At 39.2% G+C, this 17,798-nt stretch overlaps 1 protein-coding gene across 1 annotated transcript in view; it reads left to right on the forward strand.

Annotated features, from left to right (window-relative positions):
* Positions 1 to 796: 796 nt before the first annotated feature.
* Positions 797 to 17,798, forward strand: part of CAPN13 (calpain 13) — a 51,279-nt gene continuing 34,277 nt past the window's right edge. Inside the window, exons 1-2 of the mRNA XM_015818538.1 lie at positions 797 to 956; positions 16,176 to 16,397. Of these exons, the coding sequence (XP_015674024.1) occupies positions 954 to 956; positions 16,176 to 16,397 (225 nt within the window). The 5' untranslated portion in view covers positions 797 to 953. The remainder of the gene's footprint in view (positions 957 to 16,175; positions 16,398 to 17,798) is intronic.

Genomic DNA, 17,798 nt, shown 5'->3' on the forward strand with positions numbered 1-17,798 from the left:
ATTATGTTTTGGTTAATTAAAGGGAGAATGCTAGGCAACAGAATTATTACAACTGATGTGTGAAGTGAAAAGTAAAGAAATGCAAAGCAAAAAGATGGGAACTCTTATGTTGAATGGGAATGATCAAACAGTGGATCAGGGCCCTCATGGAGTTCACTAGTATCGGGGGGGGGGGGCTCCTCATAGCACCTGATCAGCCTTACATAGGCAGAGTAGGAAGAGTTATCTTGTGTTCCAGCTTTTCTTCTTCAAAACTCAGTTGACAGCTAAGGTGCTAGAAAGTCTGAGAACCCCAATCATACATTGATTAAAATGTAATTTCAAAGTAAGTGATCTATTTATTTCTTGCCTAGCCCTAATTAAATCATAACATATATTCATCAGTGTAGGTGTGCAAACTCATATACCATTTTTAGATTGCTTTTTCATTTCCTGTCATGAATTTCTCTTCATTTCCTGGAAGAGTTTAGAAAAACAAAAACAAATTAAACTTGGTTGAAAATCCAGGACAAGAATTGAACAACACCCTGAAAGAAGAGATTGTGAATTGAACAGTATTATATTGTTCTTGGGCGTTTTATTTTTCTTGACCTTTAATTCAGAGCTCATAATCACTCCGGCAGTATTTACTCAAGGTGGTGATAACATTTTCTGCAAAGCTGAAGTCTATTTATTTACAGTATTATGTTGCTGGAGTTAGTAGGTACTCTAATCAGAGGAATTTTTTTTATAGGTAAAGCATAACTTTATTTTCCTGCTTTTCAAGAGAGAAAAAGGAAACAGAAAACTCTGACATTAGAAAAGTGCCTTTTGCACAAACACTGGAAGAATTAAAAGATAGTGTCACCTACTGAGGCACACTGTTGTGATTGATATTCATTCCTTGGAGACAGTGTGCATCTGAGGAGCCAGAAGGCTTAGGATCATTCTCTTGTACAGAAGCTCAGAACAAAATGGTATGTTCTCTAAAACACCTCATTCAAATTCTTTCTGGAAAATGCCCAAAGGGAATAATCTTGGTATGCATGTGTGAGGGATAGATGAGTTGCTAAGATTTTTGCCTAATACCCATCATCTCAGTTTTCTCTTTAATTAGAAGAAACTTCTAGAAAACCTACAGATGCATATTTAGGCATGGGACTAATTTTAGCAGTCTTTTCATGATTTAGGGCCAGCTTCCTTGATCTTTCTGCTCATGAAGGATGCATTACTTATACATCTGGAGATGTGTTTCTAGACTGTGTTTTATCCGGTAGAATAAATAATGCTGGGTTGTTGTTGTTTTTAAAGAATTTGCCATGTGCAAACATCTCAAGAAAGGATTTTGGCCACCATTGTGAATCGGTCTGCCAATTATCAGGAAAAAAAGTGACACCCTCTTTCAAATCTGTAACTCCTTGTGTTACCTTGATAGAGTGTCAGAAAAATAAATTGCAGATGCAGGCTGGTTATACTGTTGAGTGTATAGGATAACCTCAGTGAGGGAATTAGACACTCTGAGATGGGGAGAAATCACAAAATAAAAAGAATAAATGTTGTTCTGGTGAAACTTTCTTCTAATGATTATCTGAGAGAGCCTAGCAAATAAGTTTGCTGTTTTCAATTAATTAATCCCTTTCTCTACTGTTGTTCCTTACTATTTGCTTTTCTATTTTTACATTTTATGTTATAAATGAATAGAATTACTAAAAAAAATAAGTTAGTCAAAGAGAAGAGAGTATTTTTTGTGTTTTTTTCCCCAAGGCTTCTCCCCCCCCCCCCCCCCGTATCCTTCATAGAATCTAGAGTTTGAGGATAATATTTTCCCATAGGTAGGGTACTGGCTATTGAGGCTAACCTTTTCATTGGGAAAACAAAGGGATTTCTTCTGCCTTAAAGCAACAGAAAAACTTGCTAAATGTTATCCTTCCCAGGTATGATGGAAAGAGAGCTGTGTTAGTTAGTGGGGGCAAAAATCAGGGGGTATTAATTTTTTCAACTAACCAATTTTTATTATAAAGCATCTGATGAAGTGAGCTGCAGCTCACAAAAAGTTATGTCTTCCAATAACAATTTGTTAGCTGGAAAAGGTGCTGCCAGAGTCCTCCTGATTTTTTGCCTTTCCCGAAACAAGTTTATCGTTTCTAGGTTCCTACTTTGTGGAAAAGTGGTGGTGATTAAAACGGAAATAATTTTCATTTGGATTATCTCAGGTACAGTTTTGAGGTAGACCTCACTAGTTGTTCGGTCTGGGACTAAATATTATAAGAAAATGTTTACATGCACACACACACAGAGAGACTTGATTGCTCTCTATTTCTCCCAGGAATTTTCATCACTAGAAGGAGAGGAAACAAAACTTATCTGCCCATTTGCAGCAGCCCTGCTTTCAAACTTGAGTGTGTGTTTGTGTCTTGAGTCAGAGGATTTCTTTTTTCTTGACTCCTGGCGACTGATGGACACATCTGTGAAACTTTCTTGGCAAGGTTTCTCAGAAGTTGTTTGCCGTTTCCTTCTCCCTGAGAGAAAATGACGGGCCCAAGGTGCCCAATTGGCTTTGAACCTAACGTGGTGGGACTAGAGCAGTGGTTCTCAACCTGTGGGTCGGGACCCCATTTGGGGTCGATCGACCATTTCACGGGGGTCGCCAAGCAAGGCTGTCCGCCATTTTTTTGTCCGCCATTTTTTCCCATTTTCCGGCAGGTGCCTTACCTCCCTTGGGCTGGGCCAGCTGGTGGTCGGCCTGCTCCGTCTCTGCTGCTTGCCAGCTACGCCTCGGCCGGCGCAGGGGGCGGAACCACACATGCGCGGCGCTCCCAGGCAGGGAAAGTCCTCGACTTACGACCGGTTGGGTAGTCCTCGACTTATGACTGTTTTAGTCCTCGACTTACGACCGGTTTAGTCCTCAACTTACGACCGGTTTAGTCTTTGACTTACGACCGGTTGGGGTCGCGGCATTAAAAAGGTTGAGAACCACTGGACTAGAGTGTACGGACACCCGGTTTCTGGCCTGATACCTTCACCACTGTAGCCAACCCCAGGACTTGGCTGGAGGAGGCAGGGGCATATTTTTAATTGGCCTGGTTAAATGGCATTGGAAAATGGGGAAAAATTAAGGGCGTAAAGAAAAATTAGAGGAGTACTTCCTTTAAGGGTATTTTCCTCAACCTTTTCAGAACTAGGGCCTGCCTGCTTGAAGATTACTGATTCCCTGTGGGGAGGAATCACCAATTTTAAGCAAAGTGTCTGGGAAACGGGGAGAAATCTCATCAATTGTGAGTGGAATTGCTGGATTCTGCTCACCATTAGATACAGAAAGCCAGGTTACTGGTGAGAAAAAAAATAACTGAAATTCTCCACTATGCTATTAAACTATATTCTTCAGGCTAAGCATTAATCCATGCCCCCTTCCCAAGTTAGTTTGCGTTCATAATCCTACTAAAATGAAATGAAAACAAGCATAATTATTATGTAAATTATACCTTTTTGAATAAAATCTTGAATTTATGTGAGAATGGGCCCCCAGGTGTTGATATATAAAACCAAAATTGTCGGATTTGCTTAGTGAGATATCTATAAGCCCAACTGTTATGGTTTATAAACCTTGCTTTATGGATTAGTATTATGTACAAACTAGACTGCTGCTATGGTGTGTTTTCTAAAATATATTTAAAAGGAAACTATATCTTAGGCTGATAGATTGGGGTTTTTTAAATAAAATGAATTAGAGAGGAGGCCTGTGGAAGAGCAGGGAGCTTAACAAAATTTCAGGCACCCATGCTGCCTTTTTCCTTTCCTATTTGAGGAAAAGGATGTATAGCAGCACAGGAAGACAAAGCACAATGTAAAAAAGGTGGCAAGAGCTAGACATGTTGGCTATTGACTGAAAAAGAAGATGAAATAGAGGGGATGGACAGAACAGATTTAAGACAGAAATGTCCTTTCCTAAAATCTTAACATACTAGTATACAACAAGTAAAAGGTGATTAGGTAATAAAGTAATAAGTAATGTAATTGAATAGTAATAGTAGAGAGTATAGTATATTGATTGGTAATGATATAGAGTATAAAAATTTTCATAATAGTAATTGAAGAGTAATAGTATATGGTAGTAATAATGGTAATAGTATAGAGATGGCAATATAAAAAGCATTTTCATATCACTTTTAACATGTTTGTTTTCACAAATTAAAACCACCACCCAATCCTTATAGGGAAGTATAAAGAATCTGCCTGTCCAGGATCCAGTGGGTTTGTGTCTCTCCTGAGTTTGGGTCAATCCAATTGAGCATGATTTTTAAAAAAAGAACCTGTCACAAGACCTCGAGTGAACGAAAGCTATGTGGCAGTGATTGTACAGTTTCCAGTTAAATTACATGGAAAAGTTTATTGAGCCCATTTTATATACAAAGTGTAATAGTCAACTTCTAATGAATACAAATAAGAAAATCCTCTTTAATAGGATTAAAGACCATGAAGTGCCAAAATAGTATGTATGACTGGGATTTGCATACAATATCTTTAGCTTAATGTTGATCTCCCGAGGCATTAACAAGCAGTAATTGTAGCAGGAGTGGCTTATTTACAGCTTTTTCTAAGTAATAGATAATTACAGAAAACAGCAGCACTTTAACAAATAGAGGCTAAATTGCAAATGAGAAATAAAATTGTGGTGAACACAAATTATGCCACAATCCAAATGTATAGGATTTTTTGGGAGAGGGGGCAACTTTAAGGAACTTATCCAGAATAATTTTGATTAGACAGTTAATTTATACTACGTGATTAGTCTAGTTATAACTATGTTTATTAGAGATTTGTCCAAGAGGTGTCAAGCTCTTTATTTAAATCTGACTTTTTTCTCCCTATTTATTCGAGATATTTTGATAACTTTATTTAAGCATAATTATTCTCCTTTGTAATGCAATCTTTGGAGTTCTAGGTGCTCCCTGACCTTGTTTGCAGATGTTTTATTACCTGACTAGATAATAGCATCAGTTCAAGTGAGCATGCAATTTGCTCCCTATTTATATGCTGTACAGCAGCTTTACTTCCCAGGTTTTGGGGAAAGGGGATTCCTTCTTGGTGATTCTTTGATTAGAATATTGCTTTCTGCCAGATTGTTTTTCTGGGATTGATCCCTCCTTGTTTGAATATTGGAGGGGATGTGTTCTACTCCTTTTGTTTCCTTCCTAGTTTTTTATTGTCTCTTTTGAGTGTGTGTAAAGTGTGGTTTATCTCAGTAGGTCTATTGATGGCTCAGCAATCAATATTCAACCAAGCTTAGAGGGCAGCAAGGACTCCAAAGTTCAAATCTGAGCTACAGATATTCTATTAATACAACCCACACCCATCTATTTTATTTTATATATTTCAATGCATATTCATCAGTAAGGATCTAAAGTTTTCACCAGACTCTCAAAGGGGTCCATGATATAAAAAAAAGGTTAAAAACCTTTATATTCATTCTTCCTTTTTCCAGAGATGTAAAAATACCCTGGATTTCTACAAAGTGTCTTATGTCGGCAGGTCTAGTTTGGTCATCTACCAGTCTCCTGATGATCTTTTCAGAGCCTGTATGGGCAGATCTTTGCTGATGGGGAGGATTCAGGCTACTCAAACCGAATGCTGTATAGCTGCATGAGATCCTCCAGTTATAGGCACATGTACAAAAGGGAATGGGAAAGCACTCCATTTGCCTAGCCTGGTGCCCTCCAGTTCCTTGGTTTCAGCCTCCTTGCTTTTCTAATCCAAATGGCCATTGGGTAGAAATGCTGGGAGGTGAGTGAACACTTCTGGGTGGCACCACATTAGAAGGTTGAACTAATACAATAAAGTTCTTTATGCTGATAGAAGTAAAGTCTTCATCCTGGTTCATCCAAGCCGGGAATAAATAAGCAAACATGGCGACTGCTTTGGGAAGTAGCCCTGTTTGGAATAGTTTCCTGTTCCTGTGGCATGAACTTTGAGGATATTTCTGAGTGTTTTTTTAGGCCTTGATATCTGTGGTTTAATCCTATTATCATATCCTGCTTCCCAGGTGATGGGGCTAATGACTCCTAGAGTTTGGGTGGGGCATGCAGATTTTCTCTTTGTCTTCTTGATTGCTGTGGCTTCAACTTTCTGATGGTTTTACANTGGTTTTACATCTGCATTTGTATGGGGCTAGGTCTTGCTTGGGGCAGAGAGATTTGGAGCCAAAGTTGGTTTCTGCTTTTCAAAATACTTTTGAGGAAATATATATTTCTGCCCTTTTAATATTTCCTTCTCTGGGGCTCTGACTTCCCACAATGCCTGGCTATGGATGCTGAGTTTACATTTAGAACATGAGTTCTGTGTCTTGATGATATCTTTTCCCGGTAGAAGTAGTCATCTATAAATCTAAATAACAGTTCCACCCAACCAACCCCCAGAATAAATTCTATCACTGAGAATCCCAAAGATGCTCTTTTCAGAAGACAACTGGACTTTCTTGTTTTTTCTTTGAAGATGTTTCATTTCTCATCCAAGAAGCTTCTTCAGCTTTTACTGGATGGTGGGGAATGGAAGGATTTATACTCCTTGCAGACAGCTGTTCATTTGCATTCTTTTAGCTAGTCCTCAATGCTACCTGGAGGCTTATCTGTGTCATCAGGGTAACCTGAGTAGTGCAAAGGGGTGTGGAACCTTCTTGGAATTGTTGAAAGGACCGTGTTGTAGACTGGAGACAGATGATGTCATATCCCTCTCCCTCTGTTGAGAGAGGGCTGTTCAGTTTTGACATAGATGGCCTCTTTGACTCCTCTTTCAAAACAGCGGTCTTCTCTGTCTAAAATGTGGACTTCATAGAAAAAACAAGAAAGTCCAGTTGCCTCATGAAAAAGCACCTTTGGGACAACCATGACCTGGATGACTGAGAATCTCCATAGACATATCACCTGAGAACTTCGAAAACTTCCAAACATACACTGCATCTTTCTTTTGGTCATGTTTATCTGGCCAAAATTATGTCATTACATAATTTCAGCTAAAACTAAATCAGGTCTCATACCATTCTTCTTTGAGCTTCTCCAGATCATCACTTCTTTGCACCATAGAGGACAGTAATTGTTAACATTTTCCCCCAGAAGCTGCTTATGTTGTAAAGAAAATATCTTTGCTCCCTAGCGTCTAAACCATCTAAGTGTTTGCTGAAAACACAATGGCTGATCTTGTCCCTGTCTTCAGCTAATGCTTTGTGACAGTAAAAACGAAACAAACAAAAGCAAAATTTATTTTATTTTAAATATTTATGATGCTTTTCAGGCACTTAACATCTTAAATCAGTTTAGAGAAATATTAAACTGATGAAACTTCAATAAAAGTAATACAATAAATCAGAAGAAGACAGCAAGTTCAACAACATAACACTTGAAAAAGCTTGGGAAATATGTCTGATGGCACCTTGAGACATACTTCTTAGAAATTATTAAATGACATCCTTCTTTATCAGATGCCAACTTAGAATAAAGGAACAATAAAGCAAAAAAGTCAGCTGAAGCCTGATCAAAAAAAACCATTGTAAAATTGTTGAAGGGGCAATAATGCATGCATAAAATGAGTGTGTGTATATAAATAGATAGGCTATGCATACTTCAAAAATGATTCAGCAGAAGTGGTTTAGACTTTGTGAAAGCAAACCTGAAAAAGTTGCTACTGCTTTTTTGAAATAAAGAACTGCATTATCTATAATGAATGAACTCCTTAAAGCAACAGCAGCAGCAGCCCTGTGTAGAAAGTTGAAAAAAATTGAACTGTTTTAATGTATAGAAGAATAGTGCTATATATACCTTTATAATGTAAAAAAGGAAGAGTAATTTTGGTTAAATCTAGAATACGGAGAAATTAAACTGATGATTTACTGATTTCTTGAAGGACAGTTTTTAAAATCTGATTTCTGGATACTCAGTCCAATGCAAACTCCTATGTTGATGGACATTTGAATGCTGAAAATTAAGTATACTTCACTGATCTTCACTGCAATAAAACTGTCAGATACAATCAAAATCAAAGTAAAGCCATCATTTTGCACATGCTTTTCTTGGAGGAAGTGTGGGAGTTATGCTGACAGTTAGAACTTCCCAGGACAGGAATGCCAATTATGTCATCTGCTTAGCACCAAGCTTGGGAAAGACAAAGCAAGATGTCTGTTGAGCTAGCAGAAAGGTGGGAAAAAAAGACATGGCCAGATTTAAACAGCAGTGAGTATAAGAGGTGACTGCATTCCCATACAGATGTTGGGATATTAGCTGCTGAACATGGCTTTATTTTAGATTGCAGTGAAGATTCTCATTAGTCAAGTTATCTTCTGTCAAATTAGAGCCAGGGAGGCTGACAGTAAGATTCAGTGAAATCTTTTTGTAAATATGCATGCACAGCGTTATATTATAAAACATAGCTCTTTGATTGTTGAAGACTTTAATGCATTAATATTCTTAGACCTTGGTTTAATGTTTAATGTAAACGGTTCAAAGGCCTTACTAGTCATCCAATCTTCATCAACATCATAATAGCTGGTTAAATAGAAGGAACTTTATCTAGAATCCGAAAGATAAGAGAATCAGAGCTAAATGCCATGAGCAGCAGAAAAGCTGGAGTCAAGGTAGAGTGGAGTCTAGCCAAGGAAGTGTATCAAGAGTATGGAAATAAATAAGGAAAACTTGAAATTTTGGTAAAGGGAAGGGGGCAGATATGACATTGTTAGTATTCCTGAAACCTGATGGAACTCATGACTTAAATATGGTGATGGAATATAATTTATTCCAAAGAAAAAGGCACCTCAAAAAGAGAGTGAGAGTATTGCATTATATGTAAGGAATGACTAAACTTATATAATTTATGACACCTAGGGTAAAAACCTTGCTGAAACTGACAGGGCAAACATTAAAAGAAAAGAAAAATGAAAATCTTGCAGGTTTGGTCTATGTCAGATGAGGAAGGGAGAAAAACAGGCAAGAAATGCAGCTGGGGAGGTGTCACCCTTTGTGAGGAATGAAGAAATGCACCATCGCCTGGAAGTGGCCAGCACATGGCCCTCACCTACTTCACATATCTGGCTTGGTGGGCTCTGGGGGAGGGGATGCCATGAGCAGTGTGAGAGTCAACGTCCAGCCCCCAGCCTGCCCAGTTTCAGCAGGCAGCGAGGCACTCTCCTCACAGCGCCAAGAGGCTGAGCCAGGCGGCGCAAATCTGAAAAGAAGCATGATGCTGCCCAGCCCCCAGCCTGCCCGGTTTCGGCAGGCAGCGGGGCACTTTCCTCACAGCGCTGATAGGTTGAGCCAGGCGGTGCGAAGCTCGCCAGCTTTGCACCTTGCTGCCTGCTGAAACTGGGCAGGCTGGGGGCTAGGAAGCATTGCACTTCTCATCAGATTCGCGCCACCCAGCTCAGCTCTTGGTGCTGTGAGGAGAGCGCCCCACTGCCTGCTGAAACCGGGCAGGCTGGAAGCTGGGCGGCTTCACGTTTCTTTTGGGATTTGCACCACCCGGCTTAGCCTCTCGATGCTGTGAGAAGAGCGTCCCGCTGCCTGCCAAACCCCCTCCCCCAGAGCCCATCAAGCCAGATATGTGAAATAGGCAAGGGCCATTTGCTGGCCACTTCCAGGCGATGTTGCATTTCTTCATTCCTCACAAAGGGTGACACCTCCCCAGCATGCACCCAGGGGGTGGGGCTGACGCGGCAGGGGCTGGTTCCTCGCTGTTTCCAGATGGCCTTGTTGAGCTAAGACTGAATGTGTTTCAGCATATATGGCCACCACAAAATTATACATTGGCTCCCAGCTGGACTGGGCCAGGGCCAAGGCAGCGGGGGCCATTCCCTCACTGTTTCCAGGATGGCTTCGTGGGCCACATGAAACCACTTCGCGGGCCGCATCCAGCCCCTGGGCCTTGTGTTTGACATGTCTGGTCTAAAGAAAAGAAGAAATAGGGGAGACATGATAGCAGTATTCCAGTATGCCACAAAGAAGAGGGGGGTCAAATTATTCTCCAAAGTACCAGAGGGCAAGACAAGAACCAATGGTTGGAAACTGACCAAAGAGAGAAACAACCTGGAATTAAGGAGAAACTTCCTGACAGTGAGGACAATTAACTACCACTGGAGCTTTTTAAGAAGAGACTGGACAGTCACTTGTCTGAGATCATATAGATTCTCCTGCTTGAGCAGAGAGCTGGACTAGAAGACCTCCAAGATCTCTTCCAATTCTATTCTGTTCTGTTCTATTATTATCTTGATAGATTTGAACATAAGGACCTACCTAATAAAATGCAATCAGTGGTGAAAAATGTAAAGTTCTGCACTCAGGTAGGAAAAGCCAGATGCATAAGGATAAGGTAAATGGTGCCTGAGCTGCATCAACAGAGATATAATATCAGGTTCACAGGAAGTGATAATTCCATTCTGCATCACACTGGGCAGACTATGCCGTATCCATTTTTGCTTACCACAGTTCAGGAAGGATGCTGAGGAACTGAAAGAGGATAAAACAGAAGAGTGACAAAAATGGTGAGGGGCTTGCAGGCTAAATCCTGTGAAGAATATTAAAGGAACTGGGCACATTTAACTTAAGTAGAAAAGGCTAAGGGAGATTTTATAGCATTCTTGAAGGGCTGACACAGGGGAAAGGATGTGGGTTTATTCTGGAATTAAGGAGAAACTTCCTGACAGTGAGGACAATCAACCAGTGGAACAGCTTGCCTCCAGAAATCGTGGAGATTTTTAAGAAGAGACTAGACAGTCACTTGTCTAAGATGGTATAGGTTCTCCTGCTTGAGCAGGGGGCTGGACTGGAAGACCTTCAAGGTCCCTTCCAGCTCTATTCTATTCTGAGTATTGTATTCCCTGAGGGTACAAGAAGAACCCATGGTTGGAAATTTTATAGAGAGATTCAAACTCAAAGAAAAATAATAATTCTGATAGTAAGAATTATTAAATAGTGGAATAGCCTGTCTTCTGGAATCTTGGGTGTTCCATCATTGGGGTTTTCAAGCCAAGGTTGAATCTAGATAAGAGAAAGCAAACAGTAATATTTGTAATGTTCTCACTATTTTTCCAGTAAAAAAAATAATGAATCTATCTCTACTAGGAAACTTTGTATAGGGAATTTTGTGGGAAATTCCACAGAGTTAGGGAAAGGAAATTTGATAAGTGTTTTAAGTAAGGATCAATCCTGTTTCATGACTGCCTTTCTTTTTGCATTATATAATATATATGGTATCTAAGCAAGCATAGTATCTGTTCTTGGTAGCAAAAAATGTAGGAGCAAATACTAAGTTTCAAAATGAAAATGATGATGACAATAACAATGTCAGCTTTAAAGAAAGAGGAGGCAGTTCGTGGTGTAGCTATTTATTCATTATAGAAGCAGCAGAAACAGTAATAAGTATTCTCAGGATAGCCATTGAATAAATTCAGATTGAAACTGTGCAAACCTTCCTTTTTTTAAATAAAAAGAATGATCAAAGAAAGCCATTTCTTTTCTATAATAATAAAAAAGAAAACCTCTGGGCTAAGAGGGTGGGATCTGAGTCTTCTATAGTGTAAATCACTAGGTAGTCACTTTTCCAGGTTACAAAATAGTAGAAAGGCCTCTGTTTATGGGGCTGCACAGAAGGACCCAGATGAAAGCAAGGTCTGGTGCAATTCAGCAATTGGCAGAAGTCTGTGTCAGGAGGAAACTGAGGCTACAAAACAAAGCTTCACACTGTACTGCAGGGGTGTGAAACTCGCAATGTCACGTGATGTGTCGTGACGTATCACAACTTTTTTTCCATTGCCACCAATGGGGTGGGCACAGTTTTGCTATGACGTATCTGGCCTGTGGGCCGGCAGTTTGACACCCCTGCTGTACTGCTTCCTGCTGAATGGCCTGCTGATTCATATTTTATTTTTTGTGTTAATCCCTCATCAATTTCCAGACTTCATGCCTAAGTCTCCTAAAACTGGTACAAAGCAGAATCATGGATTAAAAAAAAAAATTCTTTTAGACCTGTGGTGGTAGCAATCATTATGGTGGTCCTTCCAAGTGTTTTTTATAACTGGCCAGGAAACCGCATAGCTATTTCACGTCTGTGGATGTGGGTCCCTTGTTGGGGTGGCTTGAGTCTCAGTGATCCAATGTGAAGTTCTTAGGATTCAACATGTCTTCCTCCATGTTCTTTTTATTTTACAAATTTTTCCTCAATTGGTTAATTCAATTTTCCCCACCATGGTGGATAAATCATGATGACATATGGATGTTCCTAATTTATTCTGTCGTGGAAAATAATTAGCCAGCTGCAGGCAAAGGTAGCCAGCTGCAGGCCAGTGTCATGTGATCTTTTGCATCACTAAAGAAATTAAAATGTATCATCATAAAAGAAGAGAGAAAGAAACCCAGGTTGCTTGAAATAGACATATACTCATTTATGGATATGGATATAGATTTCGTATGTAAAAACTTCTATGTGAATAGAAATGCAGTACATGCTTACATAATGGGGAAGACCATGAATAAGTGACCTTTGTGCTGCCTCAGTTTTCTGCCCAAGTTTAGATTCAGAAGCAGGAAGAAAATTATCAGAAAAATAATTGTGATAATCCTATGCTAGGCTTAATGTACTCAAGTTAGTAACCCCATTTAAACTCCAAACAAATGAAAAGCACACCTCTTGCATGCTTCATCATCATGTTCCACTCAGGTTTTAGTGGCCAAAGCAAACACCCATTAAGAAAACAAATCTTTAGTAATAGAATAATCAGTTTAATTAATCAGAGGAATGCAGTGTTGAATGAGAGCCTATTAAAAATGGAAAAATGTGCACTATAGTATCATTAAATGGCTATGGACCTGGTTGCACAATCTAACCACTGTTCATCTGTTCCTTCAGCCCATTCGTGTATGGCTTTCAAATTGTTTCTCAGATTTGCTTTCAATTCATAATTTTCACAACTACTATCAATTATCCCAAAAGTTTCTTTCGTCCCACTTAGCTCTAATGGGTTCTTCAGATTTAAAGTCTTCAAAACAATCTTGTCCAGGAATTAAAAGAGAGAGAGATTAAGTTATATAACTTAATTACTGAAGCAAGTTTTCAGTCATTTTCTGAGATACTACTATCTAAAAATCCCCACTATAGAACAGATGGCATTCCAGCAGGATACAACTATATGTGAGCAAAGAGATGAGATATGAGTAATTATGGCATTTAGAGATGATATGAATAGATGTATACAAGCATAATTGGAATGCAATGCTTCATAATCACACTTTCACCTTTTGAGAAACTTGCCAGTTACCACACTGGAGACTTTCTCCTATTATTCTAATTAGTCACATTCTTGTCTGATGACTTTTTTTAAATGGACAAGGAAATAGATGAGATGGCCAAGTCTCAGAGATGGGCTCATGGGATTGGTGAGACAAATAGCTTTGCATAAACCGTCTTATAAACATGAAAATACCACTACAAAAAGATACCAGATGTTCACATGACTCACAATTTTGTTACACCTTCAGCAAAGAAAATCTGATGTTCATCTTTTCAATAAAGCCACTTCATTCAGATCTCCAGCGAAGCAAAGTATCCTCAAAGATCTGCCCAGGCTTAGTAACTACTGTCATGGAGGAATTGAACACAGATACTTCTTCTCTTTGCTTTAGTTCTCCACTTCAGTATTATGATGTGAATCATTTATATTAACCTGCCAATGCCATAACTAGCACTGTTTCTAATTTGTTGAAACTGTCTTGCAAAATTCAGCACGCATCAGATCTTTTCAGACAACCAAGAGTCATTAATGTTCTGAACTCATTGATGAAATCTGAGGGGAATATTAGAAAATCTTCAGACTGAATTTAAGTATTGGCAGTCTTAAGTGACTTCTAATAATCACTCTAAAGTCATCACTGCAAAATATAGTAAAAAAAAAAGATATCCAAGCTTGTTGGTTGCTGTAACTTGATGGATTTATAATGTGAGCCACTGTGGCTCTTCTTGTGTTCTTAGAGTGGACAGTACTAATCCAGCTAGACAAGGGGTATCAAACTGGTGGCCCACGGGCTGGATGCGTCATGTGCAGGCCACACCCACCCCAGCTCCACAAAGGCAAAAAACGTCACGATACATCACGATATGTCATGTTACATGATCAAGTTTGACACCCATGAGCTAAACTAACAAAAAGCAGCTTCCTACAATCGCAAGTCTATCTTTGGCCAGTGATCAGCCTCTGTTTCTCTAACAGGAAATTTTAAATGGCAGGGAATACTGCTTCTGACATTTGCTCATATGTCTCCCCAACACCCTTTCTTATGTAGTTGACAAGGTTCTTTTGCAGCACAGAGGAGAATGAAATGCCTTCTTCACTTTCACTTCACTTGCTAAATTATTCCCAGTGTGTTAAACAATGTAATTAAGCATACATGCTCACGTGCTAAAAGTTCTTTCTGTTCTTCATCAAGAGGGAGTGAAAAGAAAGATTGGGCATGTGTCAACCCCAGTCTTCAAGCTCTGTTAGTTTTAATTTGGGCTGTGGAATTAGTCATCAGTTTTGCTGGGACTGCATTAGGAGAAATAGATCTTTGCATGCAGGGACTTGAGCACTGTTGCAAATGAGTATTTGTTAAGGGGAAACCATTCTCTTGTCGTGTTATGCTACATTACATAAGATTTATTTCCATTGTAGGAGAAATGGAACCAGGAAAAGAATATTAATTCTTGGTGTCAGTGGAAGCTTATTTTGGAATGTCATCCAATTTCATCTTTAAAAAAGGAGCTGCTTTCCTTATTTAAGTCAATGTAGAAAGTAATTAATCATTTAATGGAAAATGTATATTTGTGGCAGAGAGCTACTGCAAGATGCAAAATTAATCTGCAAAGAATCTATGTCTAAATGTGTTGTTTGAGGTCTGCAACCATCTGGTTCATGGAATGAGGTCTTAAATAAGGGCTTACAGAAGCTCTGGGTAAAGCTTTGAAGTTGGTGTGAATGCTCAGCTATATAAAGCAATCTTCTATAGGTTCATTATTTAGTTGGGTTCATAATTCATTTTCATCAAATCAAATGCTTGTTAATTATCTCAGTGGTTTCACTTTTATTGGGCAAAAGCAAGTGGATTGAATGTCCAGATTTTCTTTCCATGTGCAGGAGATCCAATTTGGCATAAACATCACTCAATCATGGACCGTATACTTTTATAGTCTAACTGCTATAAATCATGATCTTTAGCAGGGCATTTAATAGCAATAGCACTTAGACTTATATGCTGCTTCACAGTGCATTACAGCCCTCTCTAAGCGGTTTACAGAGTCAAGCATATTGCCCAACAATCTGGGTTCTCATTTTACCACCCACAGAAGGATGGAAGGCTAATCAATCTTGAGCTGGTGAGAATCAAACTGCTGGCAGTTGGCAGAATTAGCCTGCAATACCGCATTCTAACGGAGAATAGGAATAAGGACTCCTGTACACATGTTCTAACTGTGATAGTTGGCAGGAGATTGGGAAAATAATAAGAATTTAGACAGAAACAATCACAGATAACAGGGAGATTTAATCATAGCTCATCTTATAAATGGTAGCTCCTGCTGAAAAACACAGGAAGAAAAGACCAATGGAATACCTTGCCTTCAGAAGTTGTGGGTGCTCCATCACTGGAGGCTTTCAGAAAGAGACTGGACAGCCATTTATCTGGAGTAGTATAGGATTTCCTGCTCGAGCAGAGGGTTGGAGTAGAAGAACTTCAAGACCTTCCAGTTCTATTATTCTATATTCTAGATTTGAAATGTTCCAACAAACTCTGCTTGAATTAACTCACTAATAAATTAGAAATGGAAGTGCTTACCATTTCCAAGAGTATGTACTTTAATCCTAATGTGAATATTAACTCGCTTTATTGAATCTGGACAATTTTGCCTCTTTGACTTGACACTACCCTGCAGAAATGTCCTGAATCCCCACAATGTCACCATCCCTGAGTTAAATCCCTAATCAATCTAGAAAAACCGCCCACTATTGATTTTCCCCCGTTTGAATGTTAATTGTTTCTACATTTCTCTGCATAAGATTAGTGCACACATTTCAGACAAATCTAAATCCTCTTGATTTGGTGATATAGAAGTGATCTCTTTTTTCAGTGAACTCCGGTTCTTAAATTTGTCAGCTAATGAAATTCTTCTCCATTCCCTTTTTCTCATTATAGGAGAAAGACAAGAACCTGCTTCTCAAGCAAAATCAAGCAACTGAAGGAAGTCTAGCTTCCCCTTTGCCGTTTAACAACCAGGACTTTGTTAAACTGCAAAACTACTGCTTGCGTAAGGGCCTACTTTTTGAAGATGATACATTCCCAGCAAATAGTCATTCCATTGGACTTAATTTGCTTCCACAAGAGAAACTGAGAAAAGTACAGTGGTTGAGACCACACGTGAGTAGTGATAAAATTTATTGTGCTCTTGGGATATTTGTATATGTGTAGAGTATATATGGGAATGATCTTCTTGGCATCACGTCCACTTCTAGGTTCTTGTTGTACATAAAATACAGATGATAAATACCTTCACAACCCAGACTAAATCCAATCTACCTCTACTCTACCTTAGACTATGTCTTCTTGCCTTCCTTTATGACAGGTGCAAATTCTGCTGTCTTCTTCCTGTCAGTTGCTCATTGAATTAAGTGTTTTATTTGATGTCAGCCTTCCAAGGGAAGAGGTTAGTTCCCCACTTGTTTAGCCTATGGAACAGAATTAGAAAGACAAATCAAATTCTAAAGTGTATTTCTCTAATCCAACAATTAGCATCTTGATACCTTCCAAATATTTTGGATTAATTTATTGTTGGCTACATTGCCTGGGACTATTAGGAACTGCATTCCTTACTTTCTGATCAATCTAATTCATCCTAACCTTTTTTTCAATAGCCAAACTAGTTTCATTTAAATCCATCTTCACCTCAGTCATAATTTGCCCAGTTAAATATCCAAGTCTGAACTGGAAACTAATCAAGGAGAGAAGCAACCTGGAGTTAAGGAGAAACTTCCTAACAGTGAGGTCAATTAACCAGTGGAACAGCTTGCCTTCAAAAGTTGTGGGTGCTCCAACACTCAAAGATTTTAAAAAGAGACTGGACAGCTACTTTTCTGAAATGATATAGGGACTCCAGCTTGAGCAGGGGGCTGGACTAGAAGACCTCCAAGGTCCCTTCCAGCTCTATTCTGATTGTTTGATTGAACATACCTGTTCTGAATAGCCTATTGGTCATCTACATGTATCTCAACTAATTGTCTTCAGTTCTCCAGCCAGCCATGCATCCATCCAACCATCCATGTATCCATGCGTCATGTATGCATGCATCCATTCCTAAGCATATTGGAATTTAAAATAACTATCACTATAAAGTCAGCAGACCTGAAAGACCAGGTTGAGGACAGATCTTCTTGAAGAATCTTTTTTGTTATTAAAAGTTAATGTCATCTTCTTCATCATAAAACCAACCAATATATTTGAAAGATGTTAGCATAAGTAAAGCTTTGTAATAGTCTCTGGACCACAAATCTTTTGGTTGGAGTAGCAGCAGGTATTAGATGGTAATATTAAAAAAAATCCTGGAAGAAAGTTAGTTAAAAAACAACTGTTGGATCGCGCAGGCAGTAAGACACGAGTCGAGTGACAGTCAGCTCTTGGTTTATTGGCAAGGCATAAAGTAAATCCGGACTGGCTCTCTGGGCCAGGGGAGCCCTCTTTTATGGGATTCCCCTGGCTTGTAATCACACAATTCCATTGGCTGGCAAGACCCTGTTGCTAGTTAGCCAACCAGCAACGGGCATG

This window comes from Protobothrops mucrosquamatus, unplaced genomic scaffold (assembly GCF_001527695.2).
Source record: "Protobothrops mucrosquamatus isolate PMUCROS unplaced genomic scaffold, P.Mucros_1.0 scaffold_138, whole genome shotgun sequence".
In the NCBI taxonomy this organism is placed as follows: domain Eukaryota; kingdom Metazoa; phylum Chordata; class Lepidosauria; order Squamata; family Viperidae; genus Protobothrops; species Protobothrops mucrosquamatus.